The sequence below is a fragment of the Mustelus asterias genome, chromosome 3 (genome assembly GCF_964213995.1).
Source record: "Mustelus asterias chromosome 3, sMusAst1.hap1.1, whole genome shotgun sequence".
Classification (NCBI taxonomy): Eukaryota; Metazoa; Chordata; class Chondrichthyes; order Carcharhiniformes; family Triakidae; genus Mustelus; species Mustelus asterias.
In genome coordinates, this window is record NC_135803.1 from 155,283,353 (window position 1) to 155,304,839 (window position 21,487).

General features: G+C 44.2%; 1 protein-coding gene across 1 annotated transcript in view; it reads left to right on the forward strand.

The window, feature by feature from the left end:
• eefsec (eukaryotic elongation factor, selenocysteine-tRNA-specific) overlaps positions 1 to 21,487 on the forward strand; it is a 362,154-nt gene that overhangs the window by 230,729 nt on the left and 109,938 nt on the right. Inside the window, exon 6 of the mRNA XM_078209988.1 lies at positions 6,519 to 6,675. Within this exon, the coding sequence (XP_078066114.1) occupies positions 6,519 to 6,675 (157 nt within the window). The remainder of the gene's footprint in view (positions 1 to 6,518; positions 6,676 to 21,487) is intronic.

The following is a 21,487-nucleotide window of genomic DNA, read 5'->3' on the forward strand; positions in this document are numbered from 1 at the left end:
AATCTGGAATGGGCTGCTTGAACAGGCGGTGGAGGCAGATTCACTGGTAACTTTCAGATGGGTGCTGGGTGATACTGAAAAGGAAAATCTTGCCTATCTTTCGAGAAAGTCGGATAGATTGGATAACTGTTTCAAAGAGGTGACATGGACACAATGGGCTGAATGGCCTCCTATCTGACTTGCTGACAGGAGCTTGAATATTCTGTTTCTGAACTCCATTACAGCCTTTTTGTTCTCCCACCCTTGTTGATGGGCCATTCCACGTGTATATCACCTTTTCACTGAAAAGAGTGCCAGAATTTCTCACTTTATGTTCTCCTGAATTTAAAACTGAAATGTGAGGCAGAAAATCTTGTCTTTATCCAAATTCTCTCAGTCCCGAATACTCTTGAATACCTCTGTTGGATGATCCCAGACCATTCTTCATTCAACCTTTGATCATCTTCCTATTTTCAAAGAAAGAACATTGCCAAAGCTCTCATTGGCGATTCTCTCACTAGCTCCAGGCCTGGAGTTTTCCTCATTGAGCCAGCTAACGGTTACAAATATTAAGAAGGAAAGAAGAACTTTAATTATTAACTGGGTATTTGACTCAGCTTTTCCAGTGATGCTTGTACAAGTGTATGAAACAATTAATTATCGCTAAACTAAGCTTAGCACAGGAATGAAGAACTGAATGTGAAACTGGTTCCTGTGAAGATGAGATTCGTCTTCGTGGGTTTGCTTATTTTTCCCTTTTGCTCTCTTTCTTTCTCATTTTCTCCCTGCCTCTTCCTCTCTCATTTTCTGCCTCTTCTTCTTACTCTCTTTCTCTTCCTTTCTGTTTCCCCTTTTTCTTTTTGGTCTTAGAGTCTTTCTTTTTTCTTTCCCCTGTCCTCTGCCTCTTCTATCCAAGTAATGATGTTCCAGCTGCCCAGATTTTTGGAAAAACAAGTTAAATATTTTAAATTTTGGACTATTAATCATCTTTCTTTGTTCTTGGAATGGTATGTTTTGGTTTGGTGCGCCATTGCTTGTGAAATACCGAGTATCGTCATTGCAGCTGTGCTGTACATTCCAGCAGTCACACTCGCAGTGGCAGTGTTTCCAGGGATAGAAGAGAAGGAAAGAAATAAAAGTGGAGAGAAAGCGACAGAAGCAAAGAAAAAGGAGAGAATGAGGAGGAAAAGGGAAATGAAGATTGAAAGGAGAGGTAACAGGAAGAGGAATGAAATGATGTTTACTTAGTGCCTTTCCACAGGGCGCCCCAAAGTGCTTTTGAACTTTAGTAGAGAGTTTGCTGTGTGGTCACTATTGTAACATAGTGACATAGTGAGCATGGTGGTTTCAGGTATCTCTTGTTGAATTTTACGTTCATCAAAGTGAGCAGTGCCAGTGTTGAGGAATGGAACACTTGTGGTTTTGGGATTCTTGTTTTCAGAACCCAGCACTCCATTGTCAGGTTCAGCATGGGGTTAGTCATGGAGCAGTGGGCCTCCGTTCATTATGGAACAACTACCCCCATTGCACAATGTGACACTTCCACTTCCCACACCATCTTATCCTCTGGACCCTGTGAGTGATTGATTGTTTCGTAAAGGTTTGGGACAACTTAATGCAGTGGGCCCACACACAGTGGGAATTGGATTAGAACTGCCCAATCATTTACCCAGCACAATAATTCATCAAGTGGAAATGAACAGAGAGATACAGAGTTAAAAGCTTGCAACCTTCCTTTGATCTCCTGCCTTTTGGAGTTCTTTATGAAATTCCCATTGCCTTCTCAGCTCACTGCAGGCTAGTGCAGTCTAAACCCTTTCTCTTTGACTTTGTCTTTGGCCCCCTTGTCCTTGTTTCACTTTTATTCAATTTTACAAAGTGCTCTGAGATGTTTTCTCTTTGGGCAAGGAATAGCACAAAAAGTACATTCATGCTGCACGTACCTAAGTATTAACATTGACATTTTGTGTTTAAATGTTAGCTTAGTTCAGTTGATTGGCTCATCCCATTGTCAGTTACCATCTGATATCCGTTCCAGTGACTCACACAACTAAAGATTCAGTGGTAGTGTTTTTCCATGTGGCGACAGCCCATGGAATTATTTAAAGAACCAAATGTTTTGCCAGGGTCCTAGCTAACATTTCCTCCCTCAGCCAATAGCATTAACCATTCATTGGTATCATTGGGATTGTGGGTTTATGGTCTCTGCAAAATGCAGCTAGGTCCAGATGTGTAGCAAAACTGGACTTCAAAGTAATCCATTGTGTGTGAAGCACTCTCAGGTGGTTCTGAGTGGCATGTTACAATGCTACGTGAATGCAAGTTCATCAAGTTGGTAACTCCATTTGTTCTACACTGGCGGGATCTCATCTTCAGATTATGGCATTTGGGGCGTATATTGGGGGAGTGTGGGAGTGAATATGGCAGGAGGTCCATGCCAGCAAGAATTTACAATGGGATCTTCTGCTGGTGCTCATCAAGGTGGATCAGAGAACTCACCAGTGTCCAGCACGAACCTCATTTGCATCTCGTTAATGGAATGCAGATGAAGACCCGGCCCACTCTCGTCAGATTCCCCGTGATGCTGGAGGGAAAACACACCAGCATGAAATACATTTGGAACAACATGGCGTGCAGATATCAGGACTCACCTGGATCTGCCTCCGGAGTTCAACATGGAGGACACCAGCAATGCTGGAACACCACAGCAGCGGGTGGGGAGAACATCTGCAGGTGGACTTTCCAGTTTTGGTGTCCTGGAGGGGTTCCATCTTCCAGCCTCGCGATGTTCCTAGAGATCCATCTTCCTTCTCAGAAGGTCCACCTGCTCCCAGAGATCCATCTTCATTTTCGCAAGGCCCACCTTCTTGGGTCAACCCCTTTCTGATCTGGCACCCAGGCACAGCGGAGGACTAGACGCCATCCAGGCCTGGGGTACCAGTGAAAACAGCGTAAGACACTCTGGCGCATAATTAATGAGGTCAGGGCCGGAAGATTTGGTGCGTTTTCTTGCCGGTGTCTGCAGCGGGATACGTTCCACGTTACTTACCCTGCCACTGGACGGGGTAAAATGGGAGAATTTGCTCCTGATGGTTCTACAGGGAGCTTCTGTAAGGACCAGAGAGAAAAATGTTGCACCAAAGGAACTCGGTTGCAGTGATAGCCGCAACTAACTGGATCTGTAACAGTGCACCTGCAGAGTAAAGATTAAAAAGGGGGTAAAGCAAACTTCAAATGAAATCAGAATTGTTGACTGTACACTTCAGGTCAATTGGTACCTGGAAGGTTAAAACTTCAGTTGCAGACTAAAGGTTCTCTGACAAAGGGTCTTCATCTGAAATATTAACCTGTCTTCTCTCTGTCAGATGGATCCGCTGTGTAATTCCAGCACTTGCTGTTTTCGTTTCACATAAAATGTAGACCTAAAAGAGACTTTGGGGACCTTTTGCCTGGTTGAATGCTCCTGAATGTAAAAGGTCTGATTCTGGCCCAGTGTTCGGTATGGGATGTTGAAAGGCTTCTATGGATTGGAAGAAGATTAAATCAGGAATTGGATTCTATCTGCTCTCTCCAGGTCATGTGACAGTGTGATCAAGAAAGGAGAGGAGCCTTCAACTTTCTCTCAATTTAATCCTTTGTTTATGTTGTACTAAAATCTACTTCAAACTTGTCTCTGTCTGGCATTAAGGAGGTTTTGATGTTTGTCTGGCATTAATAAAATTGGTCTGCCCTTTGCACCCACCGCTTATTGCTCATACCGTGCCCATTATTTTTGCTTTCTCACTGCCGTATTAGCTGTTTGAGTTTATTAGTAGAGGGAGAACTCTCGAGTGACTGTTCCCTTAATGGGCGCTGGGATCAGTTAACCAGACATTTGTTGGGACTGAAAAGGGAGGATTACTGTAGGACGGCTGATGACTTTGAATAGATTACCAGGACAGCAGTTGGTAGTCGTGAGTTTCAGCTGAACTGAGGTAAGAAAGCAACACTGCCTCAAAGTTTATCATAACAAGAGGCCACCAACTCGCTTTCTGACAGCTTTAGAAGCTTTTTTTCAGCATCATTCTGAGTCCTGGGTCTGCGTAACAGTGACCTGTTACAAAATCAACACACATGTATAATGCACGCACACGTGTGCGTACACACACACACAAACACTTGTACGTACACACACACACAAACACACGTGTGCGTACACACACACACACGCATTCACACTCACACCCCACCCCGGTGTAGGTACAGGTGATATGTTTTATCATTGGATGTTATAGGTCGCAGTACTATTGATTTTTAACATGTTATCAGACAGTTTGGAACTTGAATTGTGAATGCTCATTGTTATTTTGTAGGTTAGTTAGGCGAGACTTGATTGTGAAAAGGCGGCAAAGAGGAATTCTCTAAATACTCGGCTCCGATTCTGAATACTGGGCACAGATTCAAGCTCGAGAGGGAAGTTGAACAGACAGCTCGAAGTTAGCTGCTTTACACAGAAGTGAATGCATACGTGGCTTACTTAGACTGTTGGTAAAAAAGGACAGAAATTGCATTTCATTAGTGCCTGTCACGACCTCGGAATGTCCCAAAGAGCTTTAATGCCAATGTGTTAAAGGCAGGAAATTGACTAATTCAGCACACTGTCTGAGTAGAATGATCTGAGGTCTGTATGAGAGATGGAGCGACGTCTGATAATTTTGGATCACCCATATCGACATCATAGTCTTTCCTGGGCCCTGTTTTGCAATGGTAATATCTGAGGTGCTTGCCTTTGGATGTAGCTGATGAGTAGCAGACAGCCTAGCAAGTTCCATTCTGTGGCCGGAATTTTACCGGCACGCACGCCCCGATTCTGGGGATGGGCAAGGCTCACAGAACGGCATTCTCCACTGGCCTCAGGCGGGTTCTTACGAACCTCAGGCCGCGTGCCGGTAAAATTGCGCCCTGTGTGTCCAGCTGGTGGTGCTGCTTATGGTGGGTGAAATAGCTGCTGATATTCACTTGCCCCCTGTTGCCTAACATCCACTGCACAGCCAAGAGCTTGGGCAAGGTGGACAATCCCTGGATGTCCTATTTTAACCTCTATACAAATTGGTCATCGAGTTAACTAGAGTCAGAGCTCAGCCCTTATTTAAGACAATGGAGGTGAATGGATTTCTAGTGATTTGAGAATGTTAACTTTAACTCTTGGAAGGCAATGATCCCAACCATTTCAGATTTGTAAATTGATTGTTTTTAAGTTTATGCTCTTGAGTTAAGAATTTTCCTCTCAATGATGCATTCATTCACCTTCAGTTGTTCAGCATTGATATTTAGCTTAATTGTATTACATTGTACAATAGCAGCAGCAACTTATATTTGCTGATGAAAGACATTTTATCAGAGCTTTCTGTCTTGCACCGAGCAGGACATTCGCAAGAATTATAATGTCAGGGGAAACAACAACTTTATACTAGATGAGAAGATTGGTAGAGGCACTGCTACATAGATGCACCAGTTGATGGTGACTGACAGTTAACTGTCAAGTGTTATTTGAAAATTTAAACCAGGCAGTTGGACTATTTGGTCAAGGCATTGTCCAAGAAATGAACCAATGAATGGTACTTACTGTGCAAAACATCAGCAAGAAATGGAAGAAGATCATGCAAGATTCCTGCTCTTAGTCACATTTCAGTCCAGTTACTCCTGCTGGAAAATAGTAGAGGATAGAGGTTAGTTAGGAACAGGCTTAGATCATTAGTTTAGCATGTATTTATAATCGAGTACCTTCTGTACTCGATACATGGAATTACATAGAATATATGCCACAGAAACAGGCCGTCTGACCCAACCTGCTGGTGTTTATGCTGCGTTCAAATCTCCTTCCACCCTTCCTCCTCTAACTCTATAAACATAACTGCTATTCCTTTCTCCCAGTTGCGTTTATCTAGCTTTCCCTTACATCCATCTGTATCCAACCACAGTCTATCACCATGATGTCCACATTCTCACCACTCTCTGGGTAAAGACATCTTTTTCTGAATCCCCCCATTTGATTTCTCGGTGATTATCTTTTATTGAAGGTGTCTACTTTTGCTCTTCACCAAAACCTTTCATAGTTTTAAACACTTTTTTTAGCTCACCCCAAAGCTTCTTTTCAGGAGATAAGTGACCCAGCCTCTTTGTCCTTTCCTGATGGGTATAGCTTCATAATTGTGGGATGCATTTTGCACCCTCTCCAAAGCATCTACAATAGTTTTTTAATAGGGCAACCACTATTGTATGCAGTAGTCCAGATGTGATCTAACCAAGCTTAGGGTAGCTTCTCTACTTTTAAATTCTGCCCCCCAGAATAACGCACAGTGCTTGGTTTGCTTTTCTTATGGCCTTGTTAACATGAGGCAAGATATGGAGTTACTCCTGGGCCAAATAGGTGAAGTGGTTAAGGCCATTGGGAGTTGTGGGACTATGGCCCACACCACCCCCTCAACAAGATCTAACTCCTTAAGGAAGAAAACACAAGTTAACTTTCTGCTGAGGCTGTTTGTTTTTTTCGTCTTCAGGTCTCCGATGATTATAATGTCATTGGTCGCTCCCTGTTCAAGAAGGAGACTAACATGCAGCTGTTTGTTGGGATGAAGGTTCAACTCTCGACAGGAGAAGCAGGAGTGATCGAAGGAGGCTTTGGGCAGAGTGGAAAATTTAAAATCAGAATTCCAGGTGAGTGCTCACTTTACAAAGCAATTGCTTCAACATTTACGAGAATGTTACAGCACAGAAAGAGGCCATTTGGCCCCTGTCCCTGTACTGCCTTCTTGATGGGAGTATCTAATGAGTCTCTTTCCTTTGTCTTTTTTCACATAGCTCTGTTGCACATAATGTATAGCGAATGGCAATGGAATTATATTACATGTTGTGTACTTAATTATATATGCATGAGCCCTGGTTTATAGACAGTTACAACATCTTTCCTTGCAGGTTTCATCATGGTTTTGTTAACATATAAACTCACCTCGCAGATAGGGGTGCCCAAGGAAGAAGCCTAAAGCACCCTAACCTGTGACTGGTTTCCTTTTTAAATATGGTTTCCTTTTCAAATTTTGTTTCCTGTGTTATCTCCACATTATCCACTTGGTTGCACCTCACAAAAATGAGATCATTAAAGTAAAGTTTATTTATTCATCACAAGTAAGGCTTACATTAACACTGCAATGAAGTTACTGTGAAATTCCCCAAGTCGCCACACTCCGGCGCCTGTTTGGGCCAATGCACCGAACCAGCATGTCTTTGGACTGTGGGAGGAAACCGGAGCACCCGGAGGAAACCCACGCCGACACAGGGAGAACGTACAAACTCCACACAGACAGTGACCCAGCCGGGAATCGAACCCAGGTCCTTGGGATGGGACTGTGCTAACCACTATTCTACCTTGCTGCCCCACCACGTGAGAACTACGGGTTTAGATCAGCTATGCACCAACTCGCCGTGTCTTTACAAATTGTACAAGTAGAGCACAAAATGAACAGCACAGCAGGATCTCACACAATTAAGAGTTAATGTTTCGAATCCATATGGCAGTTCTATAGAACTCACCTTCTGTGGAAAGATCATATGAACTCGAAACATTAACTGTGTTTCTCTCTCTACAGACGCTGCCAGACCGGCTGAGTTTATCCAGCATTTTCTGTTTTTATTTCCATCATCCGCAGTATTTTGCTTTGATTTGCCTGTTTATGGTAATGATTGGATAATTTCTCCCATCAGTCACACCTGGAGACTGAAGTTGTAAATTGGGATTGATTTATACACATTTATAGGAAGGAGCTGTCCTCTGCTTTCTGCATTTTTACTGAAGAAATAGTCCAGATTTTATCGGGAGACTGCTGTGGTTCCAGTCATGAGTTCTGTTTTGCTGTAGTTCAAAGAGACTCTTGGATTTTGTTTGAATAAATGGACAATTTCCTCTGCGTAAAACAAAATTACTAATGTTCCAGTTATAACTGGTCAGTCATCAGCCACAACAATTAACACCTAGTTAGGTATCCACTTACAGCTGGTTAACTGTTAACTACCAGCAGATCACAAGAAATAGGAACAGGGGTGGTCCATTTGACCTCTCGAGCCTGCTCTGCCATTCAGCAAGGTGATGTGGAGATGCCGGCGTTGGACTGGGGTAAACACAGTAAGAAGTTTAACAACACCAGGTTAAAGTCCAACAGGTTTATTTGGTAGCAAAAGCCACACAAGCTTTCGGAGCTCTTAGCGCTAAGAGAACAGTGACCATGACACCACACAACCCTGCCACAGCAACCTCTGCAAGACGTGCCGGATCATCGACACAGATGCCATCATCTCACGTGAGAACACCATCCACCAGGTACACGGTACATACTCTTGCAATTCAGCCAACGTTGTCTACCTGATACGCTGCAAGAAAGGATGTCCCGAGGCATGGTACATTGGGGAAACTATGCAGACGCTGCGACAACGGATGAATGAACACCGCTCGACAATCACCAGGCAAGACTGTTCTCTTCCTGTTGGGGAGCACTTCAGCGGTCACGGGCATTCGGCCTCTGATATTCGGGTAAGCGTTCTCCAAGGCGGCCTTCGCGACACACGACAGCGCAGAGTCGCTGAGCAGAAACTGATAGCCAAGTTCCGCACACACGAGGACGGCCTCAACCGGGATATTGGGTTCATGTCACACTATTTGTAACTCCCACAGTTGCGTGGACCTGCAGAGTTTCACTGGCTGTCTTGTCTGGAGACAATACACATCTTTTTAGCCTGTCTTGATGCTCTCTCCACTCACATTGTTTCGTTTCTTAAAGACTTGATTAGTTGTAAGTATTCGCATTCCAACCATTATTCATGTAAATTGAGTCTGTGTCTTTATAAGCTCTGTTTGTGAACAGAATTCCCACTCTCCTGAAGAAGGGGCTAAGAGCTCCGAAAGCTTGTGTGGCTTTTGCTACCAAATAAACCTGTTGGACTTTAACCTGGTGTTGTTAAACTTCTTGCTGTATTCAGCAAGGTGACAGCTGACCTGACTGTGGCCTTAACTCCACTTTCCTGCCTACCGCTCATAACCCATAACCCCTTGTCAATCAAAAGATTCTATATGTTCAACACTTCCATATAAAAAATGTGTTCAATGACCCAGCCTTCACTGCTTTAAGTGAAAGAAAATGCCAAAGATTAACGATTATCTGATGCAAGTGCTACTCACTTTTTAATAGAGGCAATCAGATGACATGAGGCAGGATTTCAGAGAAGAATGGGAGCTCGAACTGAAGTGGGTGGGCTCATAACTTTGCACCAGTGTGCTGGCTTACGGTCCATGGTATGGGAGCCACAGGATTTCAAATTGCTGGGGGCTTTTAATTCCCTGATACTGGGATTCTTTGAGTGCAGACTTGTTGGATTCGGTTTGCTAGTTGGATTATTGGCTTCCCCAGTGTGGGCCTGGTATAATAGATGGCGCGACAAGAACGCTGATCCATTGTCATCAGTGGGGTCACCAAGACCACCCAGGCTGCAACTGTGGCACAGTCCAAACAATGACTCCCATTGTTAAGGAGGTTCCGCTGCCTGTAGCCCCGATGAGGCTACCGATTGCCTCTGTGACTATGCACACACTAAATAAATATCTACGAAGGCTCTGATAAAGGGTCATCTAGACTCAAAACGTTGGCTCTATTCTCTCCCCACAGATGCTTGTCAGACCTGCTGACATTTTCCAGCATTTTCTATTTTTGTTTCAGATTCCAGCATCTGCAGTATTTTGTGTTTATGTTATAAATATCTACCCTTTTTTGTGAAGAACACCCCTGAATGACTTAACTTTAATTTTATCATTAATTCTGGACTCCCCACCCCTTCCCAAGCACCCCCACCAGTTCCCCCTGGCCCCCCCCAATCATCCAAGGAAATAGTTTCTCTCCATCCACACTATCAAATCAATTAATCATCTGAAATACTCCAATTAGTTTGCCCCTTAACCTTCTCTACTCAATCTGTGCAGAACGGCTGCTAATTTGCCGAACTTGCTCAGTCTGCAGGATAGTTGGCACAGTATTTGAAAAATACCGACTGCTGGAAGAGGGGACAGTGGGCTGAGGTGCAGTGTTGGTTTATAGTTAAGGAAGTTTTATGCTGCGTTTAACCACCCTGTAACTGGCCAGCGAGGGCTGTGTGCTCAAAGTAGAAAGTGTTTCATTTCCCCAGTGCAAACATCTGAGAACAACAGCTTGTATTTACGTACAGCACTTTTAATCGAGAAAATCACTCCGTGGCACTTCACGGTAGCTTAATTAAAATCAATAGATACTAGGCCAAAGAGGAAATGAGGAAGGGCTTGGGTCAACGAGATTGTTTTTTAAACGGGGTGGTGGTGATGATGTCTTAAAGGAGAAAAGGGCAATGGAGAGGCGAATTGGCTTGAGGAACATGTGTCCGAGATACTGGGTTCCTCTGAGTCAGCCTGAGGCAATGAGCCTGATCCACACTAGAGTAGCAGTAGCACAGCGATGAACTCAGCCCATGGAGCACTACAAGAGGAAGCATGCCCTGTCCTGGGATGGGGAGGCTCCTGATGATGACTGCCCAAGGTTTCCCTGCACTCTATCTCACCAGAGGAAATCCACCTAGGCAGTTGAGAGAGATGGGAGCTAGCAGAGGCCCAAGGACCTTGGTGATGGATAAAATTTGGGCATTTGAAACTCACCTCTCAGTTAAACAGGACACTTCAGATTTTAGCAAAAATACTGCAGGTGCTGGAATCTGAAGCAAAAACAGAAAATGCTGCAAAATCTCAGCAGGTTTGACAACATCTGGGAGAGAGAATAGAGCCAACATTTCGTCAAGGGTCATCCAGACTCAAAACACTGGCTCTATTCTCTCTCCACAGATGCTGTCAGACCTGCTGAGATTTTCCAGCATTTTCTGTTCCTGTGTCATGTAAGACTTTGCCTGGTCAAATTCAACCTTTTTAAACTTTATTCATTCACGGGATATGGATGTCACTAGCAAGGGCTACAGATATTGCCCATCTCTAGTTGCCCTTGACAGGGTGGTGGTGAGCCACCTTCTTGAGCTGCTGCTGTCCAGGTAGTGTAGGTACACCCACAGTGCTGTTAGAAAGGAAATTCCTGTTGACTCAACAACAGTGAAGGAACGGTGATATATTCCCAAGTCAAGATGGTGAGTGATTTGGAGGGGAGTTTTCAGTTGGGTTCCAAGCACCCCTCCTAGGTGATGGAGGTTATAGGTTTAGGATGTGCTGTTGAAGGTATGGTCATGAAAGTCAGCGGTGAAGGAATGGGGAATGTATGACAAGGGTCAAACACACTCCATGATGCTTGGTTGAAGGAGACTTTTTTGCATCAACAACTTAATGTCGGGCAGACAGTGTGACAACTCAGAGCTGGGAAGTGATGGCAAGTTAGAACTGAGTGCTACTAACTGATCGTAGGTCTGAGGATAGATGTCACTGATATTGATGAAAGAAAGGACAAAATTCAATAGAAATAAATGGTCCTCTTCTTCTAAGTAAAAAGAAGGCAAGTTCTTTTGGGCAGCACGGTAGCACAGTGGTTAGCACTGCTGCTTCACAGCTCCAGGGACCTGGGTTCGATTCCCGGCTTGGGTCACTGTCTGTGTGGAGTTTGCACATTCTCCCCGTGTCTGCGTGGGTTTCCTCCGGGTGCTCCGGTTTCCTCCCACAGTCCAAAGATGTGCGGGTTAGGTTGATTGGCCATGCTAAAAACAAATTGCCCCTTAGTGTCCTGAGATGCGTAGGTTAGAGAGATTAGCAGGGAAATATGTAGGGATATGGGGGTAGGGCCTGGGTGGGATTGTGGTCGGTGCAGACCCAATGGGCCAGATAGCCTGTTTCTGCACTGTTGAGTTTCTATGATTCTAATTTATAAAGATTTTTTAGTCCAGATGAATAGACGGTTACAGAAATGAATATTTCTGCCTGTTGCAAGATGCTGAGTTATCTTAGCAGCGTCAGGCTAAACTAATGGTTTAATATAAGGTAAAGAAAGAACTTGCATTTATATAATCATAGAATAGAATCCCTACAGCCATTCGGCCCACTGAGTGCACCGACCATAATCCCACCCAGGCCCCACTCCCGCAACCCCACACATTTACTCTGCTAATCCCCCAACACTTGGATCAATTTAGCAGTGAAGTACTAGTGAAGTGTAGACAAAAATCCTGCACCAGACAGATCCCTTGTAATGGGTTACAAATTTATTTTGAGATATGCAATTCTGTGGTGGCTACTCTTGCCTGATGCTACTTTCTGGAATCTTACAAAGTGCCTGGTAAACTAGGAACCTGGTCAGGATGGGATGGTTTCTGGAAACTCTCAACTAATAACTGTGCTACTGTTCCTGGTGTTCCTGGTGTTGGAAAGATGTCAGGAAAAATGCAACATAAGAACAGGAGCAGGCCATTCAGCTCCTCCAAGTTGTTCTGACAATCAGTTAGGTTGTGGTTGATCTGTACCTTAACTCCATCTATTTGCTATGGTTCTACATTCCTCAATGCCCTTGGGTGACAAACATCTTATCGATTTCTCTCGTTTCTATTCCGAGGAACAGGGGGAAATCATTCCAATGTCCTGAGCAATATTTATATTCCTTTTTAGTCACAAGTAGGCTTACATTAACACACTAGCAATGAAGTTACTGTGAAAATTCCCTAATCGCCACACTGCGGTGTCTGTTCGGGTACACTGAGGGAGAATTTAGCATGGCCAATGCACCCTAACCAGCACATCGTTTGGACTGTGGGAGGAAACTGGAGCACCCGGAGGAAACTCACGCAGACACGGGGAGAACGTGCAGACTCCGCACAGACAGTGACCCAAGCCGGGAATCGAACCCGGGTCTCTGGCGCTGTGAGGCAGCAGTGCTAACTGCTGAGAATCATTTATCTCATGGTTGTCTGTGGGAGCTTGTTGTGCGCAAATTGGCTGCCATGTTTCCTACATTACATTGGTGACTACACTTTGAAAGTATTTAATTTGATAGTAAAGCATTTTGAAATACCGCGAGGTTGTGAAAGGCGCTGTAGAAATGCTCTTTATGCTTACTGGCAAATGTTTACGGCAGTTAAATCATGACAGTGAGTGTAAGTGTCAAGTACAGTTCAAATCCCCGTGTGGAGCTAGTGGCGCCTCTGCCGTGGTTTGTGGGGAAGGGGCATTTTTCTTTCCTTTTTTTCTTTTCTCTGTGTCACCATGCATGTTACCCCCTACGCCACATACCTTTTTATTCAGGGTATATTCAAAATGCACAACTGAACTTCCTCTTCAAAGACTTTTCTGTCGTTGTAAAAACCTTGTGGTTAAATGGCACCGGATGTTAGTTTCCTGGAAGTATTCCTAATTAAAACCATTTCAGACCCACATTTTACAATAAATAACTGATTAATGTGTCTCTGGCCCCCAAAAAAACCCAAAGCGTCTTAACCCTCTGAGTGCTGATGGGTCCAGGGAAAAATATTTTTAGAAATATTTTTAAAGTTTATTTATTAGTCACAAGCAGGCTTATATTAACATTGCAATGGAGTTCCTTTGAAATTCCCCTAGTCGCCACAGTCCGGTGCCTGTTCAGGTCAAACCTAACTAGCACCTAACTAGCACGTCTTTCAGACTGTGGGAGGAAACCGGAGCACCCGGAGGAAACCCACGCAGACATGGGGAGAACGTGCAAACTCCATACAGACAGTGACTCAAGTCAGGAATCGAACCCAGGTCCCTGGCACTGTGAGGCAGCTGTGCTAACCACTGTGCCATCTTGCCGCCCCAATTTTAACCACATACTGCATTACTGAATCTACTTAGATATCTCCAATAGATTAACTGTTGTATTAGCCCGAAGCTGCTAAAATAACCACTTCAAATACAAATTTAATGTCAAACTACAGTCAACTCCCGTCACTTGTGATCCCCTCTGTTGCAAATGCGTTTACCCGCGTGAATGTGTATGTCCACCTCTTCACAGGTTGCAGTTCCAAAACTTTGCTCATCTACAATTTAGACTCATATTAAACTGTCAGGCTGTTAAAATCTCACCTTTCCCTCATAGAAGGTGCGCAGTGCACATGCAGTGCCTCTGCACACGCACAAGTTCACCGTTCACGACTTCACCCTTCACGAGATTCTGTGGGAACAGAACCCCTTGAACGACAGGCATTGACTGTAATTAAGAAGATTTTCCTTGTTGTTTTCCCTTTTCGTCCCCACACATATTTTCCACGTAACCTAATATATCGATGCCAACAGATTTCCCTTCTTTTGAAATTAAACCCTTATTTCTGGCCTTCAGTATCCATTTTATAAAGAAAAAGCTAGAAACAGACTCAAAATGTGATGGAAATTGATATAATGAATCTGATATGACAGCAACAGTTTATATTTACATTGTGTCTTTAGTGTAGTAATGTATCCCAAAGTGTCCCGGGAGCTTTATCAGTCTAATATTGACATCAAAGCAGAGCAGGATATATTAGAACAGATGAGTTGGATTTAAGGGCGCCTTAAAGGAAGTGAGAGAGATGACATATTTAGGGAGGGAATTCCAGAGCTTTTGGGCCTTGGCAACTGAAGACATGGCCTCTAATATCGGGGCGAAGGAAATCAAAGATACTCAAGAGGCCAGAATTGGAGGGCAGCAGAGATCTCGGTTGTTTCCAGGGCTGGAGGAGGTCAGCGAGGTCAGGAGAGGACAAAGACCCATTGCTATTAGCAAATGGGTTAAACCATCAGCAGTCTCGCACAGTCAAGGATTAAATGGCTTTGGGGGAGGAATTGGGTGTGTGAGATGCAGGCCTTATTCATACTTCTGGAACCCGATTTCAAATCTAACCCAGACCAATGGAATGAGGATGAGTTTAGGCCTTTACTCTCTGGAATTTAGAAGAAAGAGAGGAGATCGAATTGAGGTATATAAGATGATGAAATGTATGGATAAAGTAGACGTGGAGCGGATGCTTCCTCTTGTGGGATAGTCTAGGATGAGAGGTCATAATCTTCGGATAAGGGATAGCAAATTTAAAACAGCGCTGAGGAGAAACTACTTCTCCCAAAGGGTTGTGAATCTGTGGAATTCGCTGCCCCAAAGTGCAGTGGATGCTGGGACAGTGAGTAAATTTAAGGAGGAGTTAGACAGATTTTTAATTGGTAATGGGTTGAAGGGTTATGGGAGAAGGCAGGAAAATGGAGATGAGGAGCATATCAGCCATGATCGAATGGCGGAGCGGACTCGATGGACCGAATGGCCTAATTCTGCTCCTGTATCTTATGAACTTATGATCTCTTGTTGCTGCTGGCTGGAGGGTTTGAAATTAGTTTGATCAGACTCAGCCTGTTCCTAATGGGCAAGGGTCCTAGAGCACAAAGTTGCCCCTAGTTCAGCACTAATTGACCTCAGTCAGATAGACGTAAGGATTTGAGGGTGGGAGACAGAAAATTACTGTATTGCTGAAGCTAGCTCTGAGCAGATTGCTGATGCAAAGTCGAGGAAACGTAGCTTTGAATCTGCCTGTGCTGTACCTGATGTTGATAATACCCTAATACCATGGTGAGAAGAGAAAGAAAGCAGAAGTCTATTGTCCAGCTTGTACAGTGACTTCACGAAACTGCAACTCATTAATTGTTCTATCTTAGTTTTCATTTTCTGCTTTACAGAGACACATAAAACTAAGAAGTCACTTCTGAAACTTGTTGAATAAACTTTTTTGTAAAGTAACTCTCCTCAAAGTGCCAGAGGCCAGGCTGGCATTTACTGTCTGCGCTTGCAGACAATGAGTGACCACTTGTTTGAGTTACTGGAGAATGCCTGGTACCTCCAGAACAAACCCCAACCCCAGAATCCACACCTTCAGAAGTAGCGAGAACTGTAGAAGACCAAAAGAATGTGAACAGTTTTGGTTCCTTTATCTAAGGAAAGATATACTGGCATTGGAGGCAATCCTAGAGAAGGTTCACTGGGTTGATTCCGGGTATAGAGGGATTTCCTTATGAAGAGAGGTTGAGTAAGTAGGGCCTGTACTCATTGGAGTTTAGAAGAATGGGAGACAGCCTTATTGAGCCATATCGGACTCTCAGGGGGCTTGAAAGGGCAGATGCTGAGAGGTTGTTTCCTCTTGTCGGGGCGTCTAGGACCAGAGGACACCATCTCAGCGTAAGGGGATCGCCCACTTAAGACAAAAATGAGAGGAATTTCTTCTCTCAGAGGGAAGTGAATCTGTGGAATTTTTTACCGCAGAGGGCTGTAGAGGCTGGGTGGTTATGTTCAGGCTGAGATAGACAGATTTTTAATCAGTTAGGGAATCGAGGGTTATGGGAATAAGGCGGGAAAGTAGAGTTGAGGATTATCAGATCAGTCATGATCTCATTGAATGACGGAGCAGACTTGAAGGGCCGAATGGCTTCCTTCTGCTCCTATGTCTTATGGTCTGGAATGGGGTAAAGTACTTAAACTCAAAGGAAAGGACTTAAATTCATATCAAAAAGCAAAATAATGCAAATGTTGGAAAATTGAAATAGAAATAGAAAATGCTGGAAACCTCAGCAGATCTGGCATTATCTTCAGAGAGAGAAACAGAGTGAATGTTTCGTGTCTGTGATCTTTTATCAGAACTGTTTGTATCATTTGCATTTCATGCAGGATCCCTCATAACCTCAGCATGTCCCAAATTGCTTTACAGCCAGTGAAGTACTTCTGAAATGTAGGCATTGTTATAATGTAGGGAAAAGATCACTATTTAAGGAAGAGCAGAGGAGTTTCCCTGGCATCCTGTTCAATATTCATCACTCAACCAACATCATTATAGAAAAAGACTGGGCTTGGTTTTGCAGTCAGCGGGAAAGCAGTGAAGTTCACCACAAATGTTCTCTCTAAGCTGCCTGGCCGTTCCGTAATCTGAAAACTCCTGGGGAGGCCACACACAAGTCAATCCATTTAAGTTGCCATATATGCATGTGAATTATTAGAAGGTACATTTTGCTTACCACTGATCTCAATGAAAATTGCCCACAAACTGATCTGTGTGGTGCGTACTTGCCCTTTCCAACAGCTATTTGTTTTTGGCGCCCAGAGAAGGGCAACTCCAGGTGTCCAGCACCTGTGATGTCATTAACCAGGGCAAGCAACCAATCACGTTAAAGTATTCTCACGGAACGCAAACCTGGAAGTCAAAGCAACTGAATCCCTTCACTGTCAACTTTACATTTTTACATGCGGCAAAATAAATAACCAGGACACAGACATAGGGTTACGGTCACATGCCAAACAAACTTTTTAAAACAATGTAGAATTTCTTATAATGAAAAAATGTGGCATTCAGCAAATATCCAGTTTTCCACTGAGACTACACAGCAGTTATTATACATCAGCAGTTATTATAAATTAGCATTTGAAGAGTAATGCTGGCAAACACTGTCAGCCTCACTGTCATTAATACCACTGCCAGTATCTGGTCATTATGACATTGCTGTGTTTGAGACCATGCTGCACATGAATTAGTTGCCATATTTCCTAAATTTCAACTTGATTGGCTTTGCAATACCCAGAGGCCTCAAAAGGCACGGTGAATATGCTTTGTGCTTTTCTCTGTACTGTTTGATACAACAGAGTGTCTTGCTAAATGCTTTCAGAGGGCAGTTAAGAGTCAACGACATTGCTGTAGGTCCGGAGTCAAATGCAAGCCGAACTGGGTAAGAATGGAAGATTTCCTGCCAGAGCAGTCATTAGTGGACCAGTTAGGATATTTCGCCTGGTAGTTCCATGATCGTTATTAATGAGATAATCACATTTAGGACAGAAATGAGAAGAAATTTTTCTCTGAGGGTGGTGAGTCTTTGGAACTCTCTTCCCCAGAGAGCGGTGGAGTCAGGGCCATTGAGTGTTTTTGAGAAAGAGTTAGAGAGATTTTTCAGTCACATGGAAGTCAAAAGTTATCGGGGGTTGGTGGAAAGTGAAGTTGAGGCCACAATCAGATCAGCCGTGATCCTATTAAATGGTAGCAAAGGATCGAGGGGCTGAATGGCCTGTTTCTGATTCATATGCTCATATCAGCATTTTATTCCAAATGTATTAATTAATTCATTGAATTTGAACTCAGCGTCTCCGGATGGGTCAGTCTCCTACACTTTGCGGCATGGTGTCACAGAGGCACTGCTGCCTCACAGCGCCCGGGACCCGGGTTCGATTCCAGCCTCTGGTCACTGTCTGTGTGGAGTCTGCACATTCTCCCTGTTTCTCTGGGTGCTCCGGTTTCCTCCCACACTCCAAAGATGTGCGGGTTAGGTGAATTGGCCATGCTAAATTGCAGGATGTAGAGGGATTAGCAGGGTATATATGTGGGGTTTCAGGGATAGGGCCTGGGTGGGATTGTGGTTGGCGCAGACTCGATGGGCCGAATGGCCTCCTTCTGCACTGTAGGGATTCTATGACTTTGCCCAGAAGGCTATGCATCAGGTGAGAGCCGAGATAGTTAGAACCTGACTGTTCAGACAACAGCTTCTTGGAGCTATTCCCGAGGGAAACAATGGATAGCTAGAAATAAAAGTAAATAAAGCGGGAAACACTCAGCATCTGTGGAGAGAGAAACAGAGTTTAATATCCAGGTCAATAACACGTCACCAGAATAAGTTAGAGAGGTAACATGCTTCGAGAAAGTAAGGCAGTGGATAAAGAGGGAAAGAATAAAAGGAATGGTCTGTGATCAGATGGAAGGCAGGAGAAATTAATTGACAAAAGAGATAATGTTGCTGAGAAAATGTGGCTGGTGGGACAATAAAAGAAAAAGGGTGGATCCATCGGAGCAAAAAAATGACAAAGTTAGAATCATTGCCAGCAACTACTGTGGAAAAAATAGGTGTAGTGCTTATGATGTGAAATAGTTAAACTTGGTGTTGAGTCTGTACAATGCCTAATCAAGAGTTGAGGTGGTGTCCCCGGAGCTTATGTTGATGTCTAGAACAGCATAGGAGGCCAAGTACAGAGAAGCTAACATGAAATGTTTGGGTGAACTGCCACTGTCTTCCTGACCACAACATGGACATACTCCTTCACCCATCCATCAGTGCTTACCTCTGTGTAACTCCCATCGCCCAGCCTCCAGGTAACACCTTCCAGCTGCTGTCATCTAAACTTCAGATTCACATCAGTTACTATTTAAGGAGCAGTGGTGGTTGGCGAGAATTTAACTGCATTCATTCAGGAAATAAATTGCACATTTCTTGCAATGTACAATGCAGGGAAGGCCCATTTGGCACAACTACTCCACATAAGCCTCCTCCCACCCTTCCTCACCTCACTCTATCAGTGTACCCCTCTATTCTTTTCTACCTTGTGAGCTCCTCTGACTTCTTGAAGGCACCGATGCTGTTTGCCTCAACTACTCCTTGTAGTGTGAACCAGTCGCTGATAAAGACATTTCTCCTGAATTCCCTATTTAATTGATTGGCGATTACCTTGCTTTATCTTATCTAGCTTATATTTTATTAATAGATTTGTTGCATTTCCACCATCTCACCCAGCTGGAGAATGCTGACAATTTATATTTACAGCCTCTGAGTTTGTTCTCCCCATATAAGTGGAAATAGTTTCTCTGCGTCTACCCTATTAAACCCTTTCACAATCATAATCTCCATCGGCGCCCTCAACCCCCGCAGCTTCTCTTTGCTGCAGTCTCAACCTGATAGGTATGTTGCCGGCTTGTATAAAATCAGAGCATCCAAACAGCAAGAACAGTTTGCATTTAGACACTGTCGTGAACATAGAAAAAACATTCAAAGGTAGGGAGGGGGAAATCGAAGAAGAATTGCCAAAGAGGGGAAATAATAGAACTAAATCCTTGGTCAACAAGGTGGGTTTTGAAAGTGAAGAGAGAATGGTGGTAAAGTGTAATGGTAGAATTCCAGTGTTTGGGTCTTGAAGTCATGGCTGCCATTGATAGAACAAAGAGATTTAAGAATGCATTCGAGGCCAGAGTTGACAGCACGTGGAGTGGCGGAGGGTTGTAGAGCTGGAACGTGAAATCGCAGAGGGTTGTAGAGCTAGATGAGGTTACGGAGAATGTGAGGGATGAAGTCACAAAGGAATAGAAACATAGAAAACTACAGCACCAAACAGGCCCTTCGGCCCCACAAGTTGTGCCGAACATATCCCTACCTTTTAGGCTTACCTATAACCCTCCATCCTATTAAGTCCCATGTACTCATCCAGGAGTCTCTTAAAAGACCCTATTGAGTTTGCCTCCACCACCACTGACGGCAGCCGATTCCACTCGCCCACCACCCTCTGTGTGAAAAACTTCCCCCTAACATTTCCCCTGTACCTACCCCCCAGCACCTTAAACCTGTGTCCTCTCGTAGCAGCCATTTCCACCCTGGGAAAAAGCCTCTGAGAGTCCACCCGATCTATGCCTCTCAACATCTTATATACCTCTATTACGTCTCCTCTCATCCTACGTCTCTCCAAGGAGAAAAGACTGAGCTCCCTCAGCCTATCCTCATAAGGCATGCCACTCAATCCAGGCAACATCCTTATAAATCTCCTCTGCACCCTTTCAATCTTTTCCACATCCTTCCTGTAATGAGGCGACCAGAACCAAGCACAGTACTCCAAGTGGGGTCTGACGAGGGTCTTATATAGCTGCATCATTATCCCCGGACTCCTAAACTCAATCCCTCGATTGATAAAGGCCAGCACACCATACGCCTTCTTAACCACCTCCTCCAACTGTGGGGCCGATTTTAAAGTCCTATGGACCTGGACCCCAAGGTCCTTCTGATCCTCTACCGTACTAAGAGTCTTTCCCTTTATATTGTACTCCTTCATCCCATTCGACCTGCCAAAATGGACCACGACGCATTTATCTGGGTTGAAGTCCATCTGCCACTTCTCGCCCAGTCTTGCATCCTATCTATGTCCCTCTGTAACTTCTGACATCCCTCCAGACTATCCACAACCCCACCAACCTTCGTGTCGTCAGCAAACTTACCAACCCATCCCTCCACTTCCTCATCCAGGTCATTTATGAAAATGACAAACAGCAAGGGTCCCAGAACAGATCCCTGGGGCATACCACTGGTGACCGACCTCCAATTAGAAAAAGACCCATCTATACACACTCTCTGCCTCCTTTGGGCAAGCCAGTTCTGGATCCACAGGGCAGCAGCCTCTTGGATCCCATGCCCTCTCACTTTTTCGAGAAGCCTTGCATGGGGGACCTTATCGAACGCCTTGCTAAAATCCATATAAACCACATCTACCGCTTTCCCTTCGTCAATGTGTTTGGTCACATTTTCGAAGAACTCCACCAGGCTCGTAAGGCACAATCTGCCTTTGACAAAGCCATGCTGAGTATTCTTGAGCATACTAAACCTCTCTAAATCCTCATAAATCTTGTCCCTCAGGATCTTCTCCATCGGCTTACCAACCACTGAGGTTAGACTCACCAGTCGGTAATTTCCTGGGCTATCCCTATTCCCCTTCTTGAA